Source organism: Choloepus didactylus, chromosome 16 (assembly GCF_015220235.1).
Source record: "Choloepus didactylus isolate mChoDid1 chromosome 16, mChoDid1.pri, whole genome shotgun sequence".
NCBI classification, from domain to species: domain Eukaryota; kingdom Metazoa; phylum Chordata; class Mammalia; order Pilosa; family Megalonychidae; genus Choloepus; species Choloepus didactylus.
The window spans coordinates 30,405,881-30,420,590 of record NC_051322.1 but is presented as its reverse complement, the minus strand read 5'-3'; the positions used below and the strand labels follow the sequence as shown (position 1 = coordinate 30,420,590).

General features: G+C 43.7%; 1 protein-coding gene across 4 annotated transcripts in view; it reads right to left on the bottom strand.

Annotated features, from left to right (window-relative positions):
* Nucleotides 1-5,066: 5,066 nt before the first annotated feature.
* The window catches only part of CFAP53 (cilia and flagella associated protein 53), a 77,298-nt gene continuing 67,654 nt past the window's right edge, over nt 5,067-14,710 (bottom strand). For all 4 annotated transcript variants that reach the window (XM_037806250.1, XM_037806247.1, XM_037806249.1 and 1 more), the window contains 3 exons: nt 13,214-13,430; nt 11,231-11,333; nt 5,067-9,365 (listed from right to left, as the gene is read on the bottom strand). In XM_037806250.1, coding sequence (XP_037662178.1) covers nt 9,137-9,365; nt 11,231-11,333; nt 13,214-13,430 — 549 coding nt within the window. In that variant the 3' untranslated portion in view covers nt 5,067-9,136. The remainder of the gene's footprint in view (nt 9,366-11,230; nt 11,334-13,213; nt 13,431-14,710) is intronic.

The window sequence follows — 14,710 nt, the reverse complement described above, 5'->3', positions numbered from 1 at the left end:
ATATGTGGATGAGATATATTGGTCTAGTGTGATATCTTTGCGTGGGTCTGGCATCAGGAAAATATTGGCCATATAAAATGAGTTGGAAAGTGTTCTCTCCTCTTCTATTTTCTGAAGGAGTTTGTGAATGATTGGTATTATTTCCTCCTTAAATGTTTGATAGAATTCACAAGAGATGCTATCTAGGATTGGGCTTTCTTTGTGGGAAGGTTAATTTTTATTACTAATTTAATATTTTTACTGATATAGGTCTAATCAAATGTTCTACTTCTTCTTGTTTCAGTTTTTTATAATCTGTGTTTTTCTAGGATTTCACCCTAAGTTTTCTAATTTGTACACATAATATTCCCTTATAATTATTTAAATTTCTGAAAGGATCTCTTTTTGGAATTTTGACTAGAAAATAACTGGAAAGTATGGCTGCTCCATCCACATTTCTTTCCTGCCCCCCAATCCAGAATGATTCTCTAACATAAACTATGATACTTTGATAATTAAAATAATTTTTTTAAAAAACTAAAAATAACCTTAGTGTTAACCTATACTGTTCATCTTTTAATTATTTTCATGTAAATTAAAATCACATAGTCTTTCATCATATGGATGTATTCTAGTTTGCTAATGCTGCCAGGATGCAAAACACCAGAAATGGATTGGCTTTTATAAAGGGGGTTTATTTGGTTACACAGTTACAGTCTTAAGGCCATAAAGGATCCAAGGTAATGCATCAACAGTTGGGTACCTTCACTGGAGGATGGCCAATGATGTCCAGAAAACCTCTGTTAGCTGGGAAGGCATGTGGCTGGCATCTGCTCCAAGTTCTGGTTTCAAAATGGCTTTCTCCCAGGACATTCCTCTCTAGGCTGCAGTTCCTCAAAAATGTCACTTAGTTGCTCGTGGAGTGTTTGTCCTCTCTTAGCTTCTCCAGAGCAAGAATCTGCTTTCAATGGCCATCTTCAAACTGTCTCTTACCTGCAGCTACTCTCTCAGCTTCTGTGCATTCTTCAAAGTATCCCTCTTGGCTGTAGCTACTCTTTAAAATGTCACTCTCGGTTACTCTTCAAAATGTCACTCACAGCTGCACTGAGTTCCTTCTGTTTGTCAGCTCATTTATGCGGGACACTGATTACGTGCTTCAACTTGGCGGGCCTGGGCCAGGGGACCGGATCCGCCCCTGGGGAGGGTGGTGGGCACGGGTGACAGCGCCCTCCACAGCCCCCCAGGCCTGGGAAAGTGAGGCCAGAGGCAGGCCCCGATTCCTCACCCAAAATCAACCATTGGAGGAAGCTTGCCGGGAAAGACCGCCTCCCTTGCCTAACCGCCCTTCACCCCCCCCCCCCTCGTTGCAATGCAACTTCCCCTACTACTAGTGCGCAAGCTCCAAATGCCTTGCGCCACCCACCAGCTGACAAACAACCTCCGCGCCCTCTCAGAACCAATCCAAGCCTTTAACCTCTACAGCTACCCCGCCCTCTAAACCGCCCGATATAAGCTTGTACTCTCCCCCAATAAAGCTCTCTCTCTCTCTCTCTTGGCTTCTTCACCCTAAAAGAACCGTGTCCCGCCTGTTCCTTTTTCGCCGTCCTCCATACTTTGCACGCCTCCGCCGGGGACCGGGCCCAGTCCCCCGCCTCGCCCTCGCCTCCGGGAAAGAGCCCCCGCCGCCGGTACCCTCCGAGCAATCCTGAGAGCCTAGGATTTAGCAACCGGCCGCCACCCCCCCCCCAGACGAGTCAACTGCGACCGCAACTGGTCCCTCCCCACTCCTCGCCCAGGGGCGTGGGTTTGCTTGTGTTTTCCCAGATGATGCAGCACAACCAATCTGGATCCCAGGAAGGGCAATCCGGCCCGCCACCAGCAACCATGCGTCCAACGAGACGAGAACGCCGCCGTCTCCGCAGCCTAACGCACCAGATGACAACAGTACACCTGAGCCTGGACCCCAGTCCGAGTGAAACCCCGGAAAAACAAGAAATCAGAGAAATTATACGCCTCTATAGACAGGCAAAAGCCAGCCCCCTACACCTCCACAACCCCCACCCGAGCATTGCTTCCCTTCTAATGATCATGCTTGCTCTTGCCTCTTCCACCCAGGCCAACCCCCACCAGCCTTGGAAATGGATCTTAACACGATGGGAAGATTCCAAAATTGTGCAAACCAATACCACCGCAGGGCGACCTTCTTTTCTCGTCAACGCCTCTAATCTATTTCCCAACCCTCCCGTTGGCAGTAATAAACACCAATATTATATGTGCCCAGCCTCCAACCCTGGAAAATCGTATTGCAATGCCCCCAATCAGTATTATTGTGCCTATTGGGGCTGCGAGACACTAGCTACTGGTTGGAAGCCGTCTAGCGTTGATCACTATCTTACCCTACGCTGGGCCCCCTGGAACTGCAAACCCCGTGATGAGCCCGTTTATTTCAGCACGGACGACAGTTCCCACCTTCCACCCACAGGTACCTGCACTCACCTTAATCTTACCGTGCAACTCCCCACTGATCCTTCCTGGTTAACCGGTCGAACTTGGGGCTTCAGAATCTATAAGGACGGAACCGACCCAGGATCACTTATTCTCATAAAAAAAGAGGCTGCAAACCAACCAGGCCAAAACACTGCATTAAAAACACCCTCTGGCATAGGTCTCAACCAAGTCATTAACCCCCTTTTTCCACAGCTCTCCAGCCGCACCTCAGCTCCAACCAGCCGCACCTCAGCTGCAAACAATGCATCGCCAACACCACCACCCCAACCTCCTCTACCCCCCTCTCGCTACTCCTCTCCCCTCCTCAGCCTTATCCAAGCGGCCTTCACTCAGTAAATTCCTCCAACCCCAATCTTACCTCCTCTTGTTGGCTTTGCCTCTCCACTTCCTCCCCCCTGTATGAGCCAGTTGCCTCCAACCTCTCCTTTTCAGAAAACACAGAGGACAGCCCCTCGGAATGTAATTGGAATACCTCTGCCGTCCCCCTAACCTTTCATTCAGTCTCCTTTACAGGAAAGTGCATCCGCCCTCGCTCAAGTAACTCTCCCAACCTCACAGCTTGCGCCGACTACTCATCTCCCAGCAGCTCTGCAAAATTTCTCATTCCTCATAACTCCTCCCAATGGCTCTGCTCCTCTACAGGACTTACCCCCTGCCTTAACGTGCAAACCCTCAATACAACTAATGAAACTTGCCTCCTAATTGTCCTCATCCCTAGGGTCCTATACCACAGCGAGGAAGACTTCTTCCTCCGCCTGGAAAGAACTGCAGTTCCTGCCACTCTGCAAAAGCGAGAACCCATCACCGTCCTCACGATTGCCTCCCTCCTAGGTCTTGCAGGCGCTGGCACCGGAATCGCTGCATTAGCCAGTCAAGGCTCCGCCCTAACTCACCTCCGGGCGGCTGTTGACGAGGACATTCGTCACCTACAAGACGCTATTTCCCATCTTAAAAATTCTGTCAATTCCCTCTCTGAGGTCGTGCTCCAAAACCGCCGAGGTCTCGACCTTCTCCTCCTCAAAGAAGGAGGCCTTTGCGCCGCCCTAGGAGAAGAGTGCTGTGTATATGCCAATTCCACAGGTCTCGCCGAGGACAGCCTAAAGAAGGTCCGAGAGGGACTGGAACAACGCAAAAGAGACCGTGAAGCCACCAGCTATTGGTCCCACATCTTTACCCCCCTCCTCCCATACCTCCTCCCTCTCCTCGGCCCCCTACTAATGATTATTCTAGCTCTCACCTTAGGACCCTGCATTATCCGTAGAATTGTCCAGCTTGTAAGGAAACAAACGGATGCTATTTTTTCCTCGTTCGTACAAGTCCAGTACCAGCGACTCGCCACCTCTGACGCTCCCTACTCCGAGATGACAACCGACCCTCCGCGACCTCGCCGCCACCGGTCAACCTGCCGACCGCGAGGCCCTTCTCGATCGCCTGAACATCGCACCAACCTCGAGCTCCAGCTTCTCTGAACCTCCAACTTTAAACCCCCCACCCTCATCCATCCCGCAAGCAGCAAGGCCTCTGTCAAGCGCCCGGGCGCCACACCAACGCCGAGCTCCAGCCTCGCTGAGCCACCGTCAACCCCTTTTCCCCTCCCCGGCCTCCCCCTTCCCTCATCCCTTAGCGGACCTCTCCGGTAAGCTTCTTCCTTTAATTAGAAAAGAAGGGGGAAATGCGGGACACTGATTACGTGCTTCAACTTGGCGGGCCTGGGCCAGGGGACCGGATCCGCCCCTGGGGAGGGTGGTGGGCATGGGTGACAGCGCCCTCCACAGCCCCCCAGGCCTGGGAAAGTGAGGCCAGAGGCAGGCCCCGATTCCTCACCCAAAATCAACCATTGGAGGAAGCTTGCCGGGAAAGACCGCCTCCCTTGCCTAACCGCCCTTCACCCCCCCCCCCCGTTGCAATGCAACTTCCCCTACTACTAGTGCGCAAGCTCCAAATGCCTTGCGCCACCCACCAGCTGACAAACAACCTCCGCGCCCTCTCAGAACCAATCCAAGCCTTTAACCTCTACAGCTACCCCGCCCTCTAAACCGCCCGATATAAGCTTGTACTCTCCCCCAATAAAGCTCTCTTTCTCTCTCTCTTGGCTTCTTCACCCTAAAAGAACCGTGTCCCGCCTGTTCCTTTTTCGCCGCCCTCCATACTTTGCACACCTCCGCCGGGGACCGGGCCCAGTCCCCCGCCTCGCCCTCGCCTCCGGGAAAGAGCCCCCGCCGCCGGTACCCTCCGAGCAATCCTGAGAGCCTAGGATTTAGCAACCGGCCGCCACCCCCCCCCAGACGAGTCAACTGCGACCGCAATTTATATGGCTCCAGTGATTTAATTTAGACCCACCCTGAATGGGTGGGGTAACACCTCCATGGAAATTATCCAATCAGAGTCACCACTTACAGTTGGGTGGGGCACATCTCCATGGAAACATTCAAAGAATTACAATCTAATCAACACTGATACCTCTGCCCACACAAGATTACATCAAAGATAATGGAGTTTGGGGGGACATAATACATTCAAACTGGTACATTCCACCCCCTGAACCCCAAAATGACATTATCTTTCCATATACAAAATACATTCACCCCATCACAATACCACAAAAACATAAATCATTTCAGTAACAGTAGATATGTACAGGATCCCATCAGAATCAATTACAGGTGTGGTCGGTCCTAAGGCATAATTCCCCTCTAGCTGTGGAGCTGCAAAACTTTGAACAGGTTATGTGCTTCCAATATACAAAGGATGGACATTCATAGGATAAACATTCCCATTGCCATAAGGAGAAATAGCAAGGAAAACAGGTTAACAGGACCAAAACAGTTCCTAAAACCTGCAGGACAAACTCCATTAGATTTCAAAGTCTGAGAGTCATTTACAGAATGATGTTGCATCCTTGGGGCTTGAGAGAGTCAGGGACACAATAATGAGCAAAAGAAGTCAGAAACAGAAGTTGCACGTTGAGTTTTCATTAATGAGAAGCTCAAAAGCAGGGAAAACACATTTTTGGTGTTAGAAATCAAGTGATCACTCTTGTGAGGAAAGTGACCAGAGCAGGGCATAAGAGGCTTCTGGATGCTAATGATGTTCTGTTTTTTCATTTGGGTGGTGGTTATTCAGTGTATTCACCTTGTGAAAATTCTTCAAGCTGTCCACTTATGATTTGTGCATGTTTCTCTATGTGTGTGGTACTTCCATTAAGAGTTTTTTAAAAAAAGCATTTTTCCTGAAAAAGCTACCCACTGGTTATGGTTCTGGCTTCTGGAGCTTTGTATTCTAAATCTAATATTTAGAGGCTACTATCTTGTCCCTTGCCATTTGTTCTCCAGGCAAATACCTCCAGTTTGTCCTTCCACTCCAGACCCTTCATCATCAACTTGCCCCAGACCTCATTTTGCCAGGTTTGTATTAAAATACGATGCTCAGAACTAAATAAATGCAGTCCAGAGCAGAAGACAGTAGGACAATCACCTCCTTTAATTGTTGCATTGTACTTCATTTGATGCAGCCCACAGTTGAATGATTCCCCACCCCAGAATTTTAGGTAGTCACAATTGTAAAGTTGACAAAACTTATCCCCGGCAGGCCCTACTTACCTGTTGTGACTTCATGAACAAGATAAGGAGAGACTATGTTCAATCTACTTAAGAGAGCAAAGCATTTTCACTAACTTCATTACCTTCTATTTGCATATAAATTAACAGTGTGCTAACAACAAGTCACTCTAACTAGTTATTAACTAAAACCTAGCAAGGCCTCTATTTGGCAACACTGTTAGCAGTTAATTTGAATTAATTTGTACAATTATAAACAGCACTGCATTTCTTGAGTCATTCTAACTTTGATATACTTCTGATTAACATTCCCCTCTATCTTTTAGTTCTAATACAAAAGATCAGTAATGACAGCTAAACTTTATATTGGGCTTACCACGTACTACCCACCATCCTCCTGCTTTTTTGTGCATTTACCCATTATATCCTCATGAAAATGCTTTGAGGGAACAGCATTATTATTATACCCATTTTACATGTGAGGAAACTGAGGTATAGGCGTTTAAGAAACTTGCTGAGGCCACATGGCTACTAAGTGGTAGAGATGGTATTCAAACCCAGTCTGATTACAGAGCTGATACTTTTAGTCACTCTGCTTCACTGTCTCTGCGCAACATGTAGTCAAGATAAAATCAATGCATTATAGACTTTTAGAGTTTAAAAATGCATTACAAATATTTAGTCAGCTTTTTTTATTTTGCTAATGAAGAAGCAGAAGCCCAAAGAAATCTCCTGTCTCTTGGTGCAGTGCAGCACTTGTTCATTATCATTTCTTACCAAAATCCAATTTGTTATCCAAGCGTCCTTAATCAACCAACATGCCCTTTTTTAAGGCTTGCTGTTCAGTGTATATCATGAGGCTATTTTTACTCCATTTCCATCACTTGTGGTCTCTGTCCAAACCATTATGTTTCCTAACATAGCATTTTGGTGCAAATCCATCAAGTACACTTACGCATGCACATTCCATAAATTACTTGTGGGCCTAAATATTTTTCCTTCTATAAACCATTGTTCTGATATTTTGATTACCTTACATAAACTGGGCAAACAGCCTCTCAGAATGTAGATGAGCATTGCATCTAATAAAAAGAATAGCTTCCTATATAGAAAAGCCTCTGAGATAACTGGAAAAGCATATTTTATCACACCCAGGGCAGGGAATTCATCATCTGGTGCAGTGATTCAGTTTACGTCTCCTGTGAAGTTATCAATGGGACAAGCACCCTGTGAGCCTAAGATGCTTTCAAATGCCAATTCTTTTCTGTAAAGTTCTAAGATTTGCAATTTGGATAGGGGTTGAAGGTTATTAGCTTAGTGCTTCCAAGCATTGAGATGTGGGACTTTTATCTGACGTTACTTTGTAGGTACAGTTCTGGAAAACTGACTTAACAAGACAGTTTCCTACTAGGTTCTGCCCCATGTGCCACTAATCAGCTGTGTGGCCTCAGACAGGACACGCTGGGATTCACTTTACTTGTCTAAAAAATGAGGTGCTTCTAAAGCTGAAGGGACTTGAGAGAGTGTCTAGTCCAAATCAGTCACTTCATAGATAAGATACTACCCTGATCTAAGCTACTTGAATTAGTTATCTATTATTGCCTAGCCAAACTTAGTGGCTTAAAACCATAATACATATTTTCTCTCTCACAGTTTCTGTGGTTCAGAGATTCCAGAACGACTTGGCTGAGGAGTTCTGGCTCAGTCTCTCATGAAATTGCAGACAAGAAGTCAGCCAGGGCTGCAATCAGCTTAAGGCTTAACTGTTGCTGAAGCTTTAGGATCTGCTGCCAAAGTGGCTTGCTCCATGGCTGGCAAGCTGGTGCTGCCTGTTGCCTCTCCACATGGGCCTCTCTGGAGGGTTTCCTGTGTGTCCTTAGAACACAGAGGCTGGCTTCCCTGGGAGTGAGCAATACAAGAGATTAAAGTGGAAGCCATAATGTCTTTTCTGACCTAAACTTAGAAGTTACATCTGTCATGTCTGCAAAATTCCACTGGTCAGACAGGCCAGCCACGATTCAGTGTGGAGGGGGCCTACACAAGGGCAGGAATACCAGGAGAGGATCATTAGGGGTTACCCTGGGGGCTGACTGCCACACTACCATCACCTTTCTCCTGGATTATTGCATCGCTTAACTGACACCCCTGTTTCTGTCTCCCTCTATTCTATTCTCAACACTGTAGCCAGCAACTCTCTTATATTGCTCCTCTGCTGAAAACCCTATAACCTTGGCTTCCTATAGCCAAGTGAAAGCCAGTTTTTACCATGGTTCGAAGCCCTTACATCATCTGGCATCCACTACCTTTCTGACTACATCTTCTACTCCTCCCTCTTCACTCACTCTAGTCCAGCTCCAGTGGCCTCCCTGCTATGCCTCAAATGCACTAAGTAGACTTCTGCCTCAGGGCCCCTGCACTGGCTATTTCTTCTGCCTGGGATATTTTTCCTCCAGAATAACCACAGGACTGGTTCCTTCACATCTCTCTTCAAATGTCAGCTACTCAGAGAGGTCTTTTCTGACCATCACATATAAAACAAAATAGTATTCCTGCCATTTTCTGTTTTATAGCACTTGTCAAAAATTATTGCCTGTTTTCCTTCACTAGGATGTATGGTCCATGAGAGCAAGGAGTTTGTCCTGTCCACTGCTGAAGTCCCATAATCTAGAACAGTGCCTGGCACATAGTAGGCACTCGGTAAATATTTAATGACCAAACAGGTGTGTTAATAAAAGTGGCTGGCTATTCTAGCTCAGCCTGCAATATTATGCGTATGGGAAAAGAGAGAAGAGAAAATGGGCATTTGGGTAGACAGATTGTAGAAAGGGCAGCTACTAATAAAATGAATAAGAAATGGAGACAAAGGGGGCAACTCAGGAAAAAACTGGGTGACATGAACTTGATCATTCAGATTTGTAAGTCTGAAATACAAAAAGGAACCAAGTTTTAACTGAAGGAAGAAAAGTACATACAATAAATTATACAAGCTCAGAGAAACAAAGAACAGTTCATTCATGAGTTAAAAGGAACATACAAGTATACTTTAGTCAAAAATAATAAAAGACTGGGAAAATATATTGATGTTTATGAGACTATGGTGGAAGCTTATTAGGACAGGCTCTCCGCATGGGATGAATGTTTTGGGGCAGCACTTGATGGCTGGTCAGGATCTCCTGGATCTTGTCCTGGCAAATCTTGTTTGCAGCTATCCCTGCTTCAAACTCTCGACGTTCCTCTTCCTTCTCAGCTTCCCGGGCCTGCTGCTTGTAGGATATTTGCATCTGCAATTGCTTCCTGTATTCCTGGGCTAAACTGCAGCGTCTAAAGTATTATAAATGTTGAAATATAAAATTTTAAAAGTAAGCATTTGGATTTATTTAAGGCATTACAATTTGAATAATTTGTGAAGTCAAATTAAAATTTCCATTAAAATTGGGATGGGGAAAGAAATAGATGAAAAACTCAGTAATGTGTATCTTATACAATAATAATTAGGATAATCTTAAAACAAATATTGATGTAGGAAGGGATTAATTCTTCCCTGTTCATGATATTTACTGCCTCTGGCCTCTGTCTATCCCTTTGCTTGCTCCTCTCCAAGGGAGGAGAAATGACTCTCTCATGGTAAATCTGGAAATAATAAACAAGCATGCTTAGTTTTGCTTTTCCCTTTTCCTCTTGGAAACTGGTCTGTCTGTTTCCACTCTGCTCTTTATCTAAGGGCCATGCCCCTGCAGGGGAGACTTGCAATGGTCTGGCACTGCTAGTAACTGGGTAGGTACGTTTGCCACATTCTGTTCAGTATTAACAAGTCCAATTTCCTGCATATATAAGCCACATTTTTCATATTAACTTTTATCAAGAATAACAATGATAACATGCACATCCCTCTTTGGCAGACTGTATTTTCCTAAGACAGCCACGGTAATATCTCCCTTCCCATATGCTATTCTGCAATGTGAACTAGCTACTTCCCTATCAAGAGGTCAAGAGATGGAGCTTATTCGTCAGTCCCCTTGCATCTGGACCTGCCCTGTGGCTGCTTTTATGACCAATAGAATATGGCATAGGTGACGTTGGGCCAGTCCTCAGGCCCGGCAGCTTTCTCTTCCTGTCTCCTGGAATGCTCGTTGTTGAGATTCTCCCTCTTGGAATCAGCCACCATATTATGAGAAGCCAAGCCACACGGAGAGGCCCATGTAGTAATTCCCATTGACAATTTCAGATGAGAGCCCCAGCTACAAAAACCACCCAGCTGAATCCTGTCAACCCACAGGCTCATGAGAGATCATCATAAATTGCTTTAAGCCATTTTTTTTCTTTTTTTTAAATCTCTCAGTTGATTCAGAAGTTAGGCAGGGAACAGCGGTACTACAGTATTTACTGAGTGCCCCTCAAATGTCCAACAATCGACTTTCTGAAAATGAGAAGAAAATGTTTTCCTTTTTGCTCTGTGTAAAGCTCTCTGACCTCCAGAGCCCAGGCAATAGCAGGAAATCATTAGGGTAATTCAGACACTTTGTTAGTGTTCCAAGCTCACAACAGGCTCAGGCACATAAATCACCTTTTCTAGAAAGAAAAGAGCTCATTTCTATGAACCAAATGTGGGTGAGTCAGGGGATGGGCCTCAGGCACAGGGAAAGTGACCAGTCCCCTTTCCTCTACCACACTGGCATCTCAACTGGATAACACCGTCATCAGTGGGAAGGAACTCCTACTGTCTGAGAAAAGCTGTAAGGAAGTATCTGTCTGTTTCCTCCACTTAAGCCTGAACGTGGTGGTCCAAGAGGCACTAGCTAATCCTAGCCCAGGGGTCTCGTGAGAGAACAGAAGTATTTCCCAAAGCACCCAGAGCATGTTAGTTTTCTAGCCCAGAGAGGCTGGAAAAATCCTCCTGTGGAGATTTGCATGGAATCCTGTCCCCACAAGTCATTTCTGCTAATCTAATTAGCCACCCTGCATTATCAGGACTTATTTCATGGAAAAAAAAAATCTTATTTCATAGGATTTAGGGCTGGTTCTCATTTTTATATGAAATTTTATAAACTGCTTTGAGCTTCTAGAAGGAAAAGTTTAATACTGATGTAAAATACTATAAACAATGCATAAATTATGGCACACTGTCCTCTATGTTAAAAGACTGCATTTTTAAAGGCAGTAAATAACAATTAAAAAAAAAAGCATACTTTGCAAAATTCTCCTTTTCTTCAAGGTTAAGTGTTTTGAGACCTTCATTTATGCGTTCCTGTTCCATAGCACACTCTTCCTGTTCTTTTGCTTTTCGTTGCACTAAAGAGACAAAAGTAATTGTTTGCCAAATGATACCCTTAAAATATAACTTTTTTTCAGATAAGATTTCCTGAGATTTTTCTGGGCATCAAAGCCATAATGTCTTCAGAAACACAGAGCTTAAAACCACTCGGCTGGATCTTAAGATCAATAGGGAAGCAGTTCAGCTGGATCTTAAGATCAATAGGGTAGTAGTTATCTCCACTGAGGAAAGAATAGGGTTAGGGTTCAAGTAGGCTATGATCTACACAAATTTTCTCTTATTCTTTTTTCACTGAAAAATATTTAATCAGCCTTTTGCATACTGGATTACCATTCACTAATACATTTCTCCCCCTTCTCTTCTTGAGGACATACAGTTCTATTGCCTTTATCTTAAAAAGAGAGTTTATTATAAAATAAATGTTTTAAAAATCAGTATTTAAAAGAAGCTTATAAATCCATAAGAAAAACTTAAGCATCCCAACATAAAAAAGGACAAAAGGACATAAATAGAGAATTCAAAAAGAATAAATACAACTGGCTAATATACACATGGAACGCATATATCTTTGGTACCAAAATCCATTTATAGGAATTTATCTTAAATAAGCAGAGATGACCAAAACAAACAAAAAAGCCCTATGCACAGAGAGACTATAGTAACATTCAATGGAAAAATAATAAAAAGACTGGGGACAATTTGAGGTCTATTAATGGTGTTTAGGTAAAATTATCTATTTTTATAATGGATTTCTAGGTAGCCATCAAAAAATCATATAACTGAAGAAAATGATATGGAAAAATCCTTACGATAAGTGAAAAATGCAAATATAAAACATATATACAAATATGATCCTAATTTGTGAGGGTAAAAATCAAACACATAGTAAAAATACTAGAAGGAAATATACTAATTGTGAATAGCAGTTATTCCTGGGAGGAGGAAGTATGGTTGCTTTCATTTCCTTGTTTATAAAGGGTCCCAAATACTTAAATTTTCCATGTTTTCACAGTATTTTCTAAAAACATTTATCACTGATGAATACAGAAACTTTTCAGCCTCTAGCATACTTCCCATTTTTAAAAATTCCATCTAATATTGGCTTAGCCATTTTCAACTGCTGTTATGATTCCTGGAGTGGAAAATTAATCAATGGAACCATGACAAGCTTTCTCTTCAAGGACCACTAGTGCGAAATCTAATAGGACCCTAACAGTAAATCTGTCACCCATTGCCTCTCCAGTTCACTGGGCTGGACACAGAGGTGGCAGTTCATCCTCTCAACAAACATTTCCTTCTGTGACCAAGTGTTGTCAGAGCCGAGGGAATACAGTGTTGTACTAAGACAGAGATGTGAGCAGGCCACAGAGAAAACTGTGGAAAGATGATTTATTTTGAACGAGGGGATGCAGGGGCCTCTCAAGAAATGAGATATTTGAGATGGCCTTGAAGGATAGCTAGACTTTCTCAAGATCGAGAGCATCCTAGGCAGAGAAAACCACCTGAACAAAGGTATGGAGGTATGGAGACACCTGCAGAAAGAAAAGAGGGACAGATAAAAGGATGGAGGGGAAGATGTGTGTCTGTGCCCATCTTCTCACTCTCCTTTATAATCACTAAGGCACAAGGAGTATTCAAAGGACATACTGTTCCTTTAACCTTGAGAACATCAGCCCCTTGAGTGCTTAGAATCACTGGGATATGAAACTCATATATATATATATATATGTTTCATGTCACCAATTAGAGGAGACCTGCAAAAGCAGGGAGGTTGGCTTAATCCTTTTTTACATCCCTCATAGTGTCTAATCTATTGTACCTATTTAACAGATATTTTGATTGCTATTTATATGGAATTAAGGCCAAACTATAATATAGTTATAATTCAGTTCCTTACACTTTTCTTGAACTTGAAGTTTTCTTGTACACATGACTTCATTCACCAGTTGTTTCCTTGCCTCCTTTTCAAGTCTCAGCTCCCTGTCCTCCTCAGCCAACTTCTTTTCCTTCTCTTCCTCTAATATTCTGTCCAATTCTTTCTCCTGAGCTTTTTCTTCCTCACGTCGCTGTGCCAGATATTCATTATATATCTTCTGTTCCCTTATCATATCTTCCTATAAACATAAAGACTTCATGTTGTTAAAAGTTTCAGGTGTGATAATGATATCAAGGATAAGAGTTAAAACAGTGCTAATTATTTAGAGCTACATACATATTGAAACATTTTCAGATGAAATGTTACAAAGTCTGGGATTTGCATCAGAATAATCCAGGGCTGGTGGTAGGGAATGGGTCAGGGATAGATCAGCCATTAGTTGAGGGCCATTGAAGCTAGGTGATGTACACATGGGGGTTCATTGTACTACTCCTTGTATCTGTTTGAAGTATTTTATAGTACGCTTCTTTTTCCTTTAACTTTCCACTTTGAAACACCTTCAAACCTATGGGACAACCACAAAAACAATACAAGCCCCATACGGAGAACTCCAACATACCCCCACCATATATCCCCAGATACCCAGGATCCACCAACTCAACATCCTGTCACATTTGCTATATCATTCCATCCATCCATTCATCTATCTATTCATCCATCCATTTATCTATCCATCTGTCTATCTAACCATCAGTCCATCCTCTGAATAACTAAGTATAGGCTGTACACATCATGCACTTTGAACACTTAACACTGCCACGTACATTTCCCAAGAACAAGGACATCCACCGCTGTATAAGCATCCTAAGTGTAGCTATCAAGCTCAAGAAATCTAGCATTGATATAAAGCTTAGTGTCCCATCCCACCTTTTTCATTATGTCCCAATAATGTCCCTTTGGGCCTCCTTTCCTCTCTGCCAGATCCTATTTAGGAGAATGTATTGCGTTCAACTGTGTCACATCTCTTTAGGTGCTATTTTTTTTTTTAATTATGAGAACATATAGCCAACATAAACCTTCCCATCTCAACCACTTCCAGCACACCATGCAATGGGATAAATCACACTCACAACACCGCAGTCCCCTAACCACCCTCCACAACCAAAATCTTCCCATCTTCCCAAACAGAAACACCACACCCATCATGCACCACTCCCAATTCCCCGTCCCCAGCAACCCACACTCCAATTTCTGTCTCTATGAGTTTGCATATTCTCCAACACTTTCTTTGTAGTTACCATGGAGCTCAAATTAACATTCCAAATCCAAAACAAATTTGTTTGCTTTGGTACCAACTCAACTTCAATAGCATAGTCAAAGTATGTTCCGATACCCCTCCATCCCCCCATCCCTATGCAGCTCCTGTCGCAAACCACATGTCTATACATTTTGAGTACCAACATTACATTCTATGGACCTGCCTTTCAGATCCTGTAGGAACCAAAAACTGGAGTTATA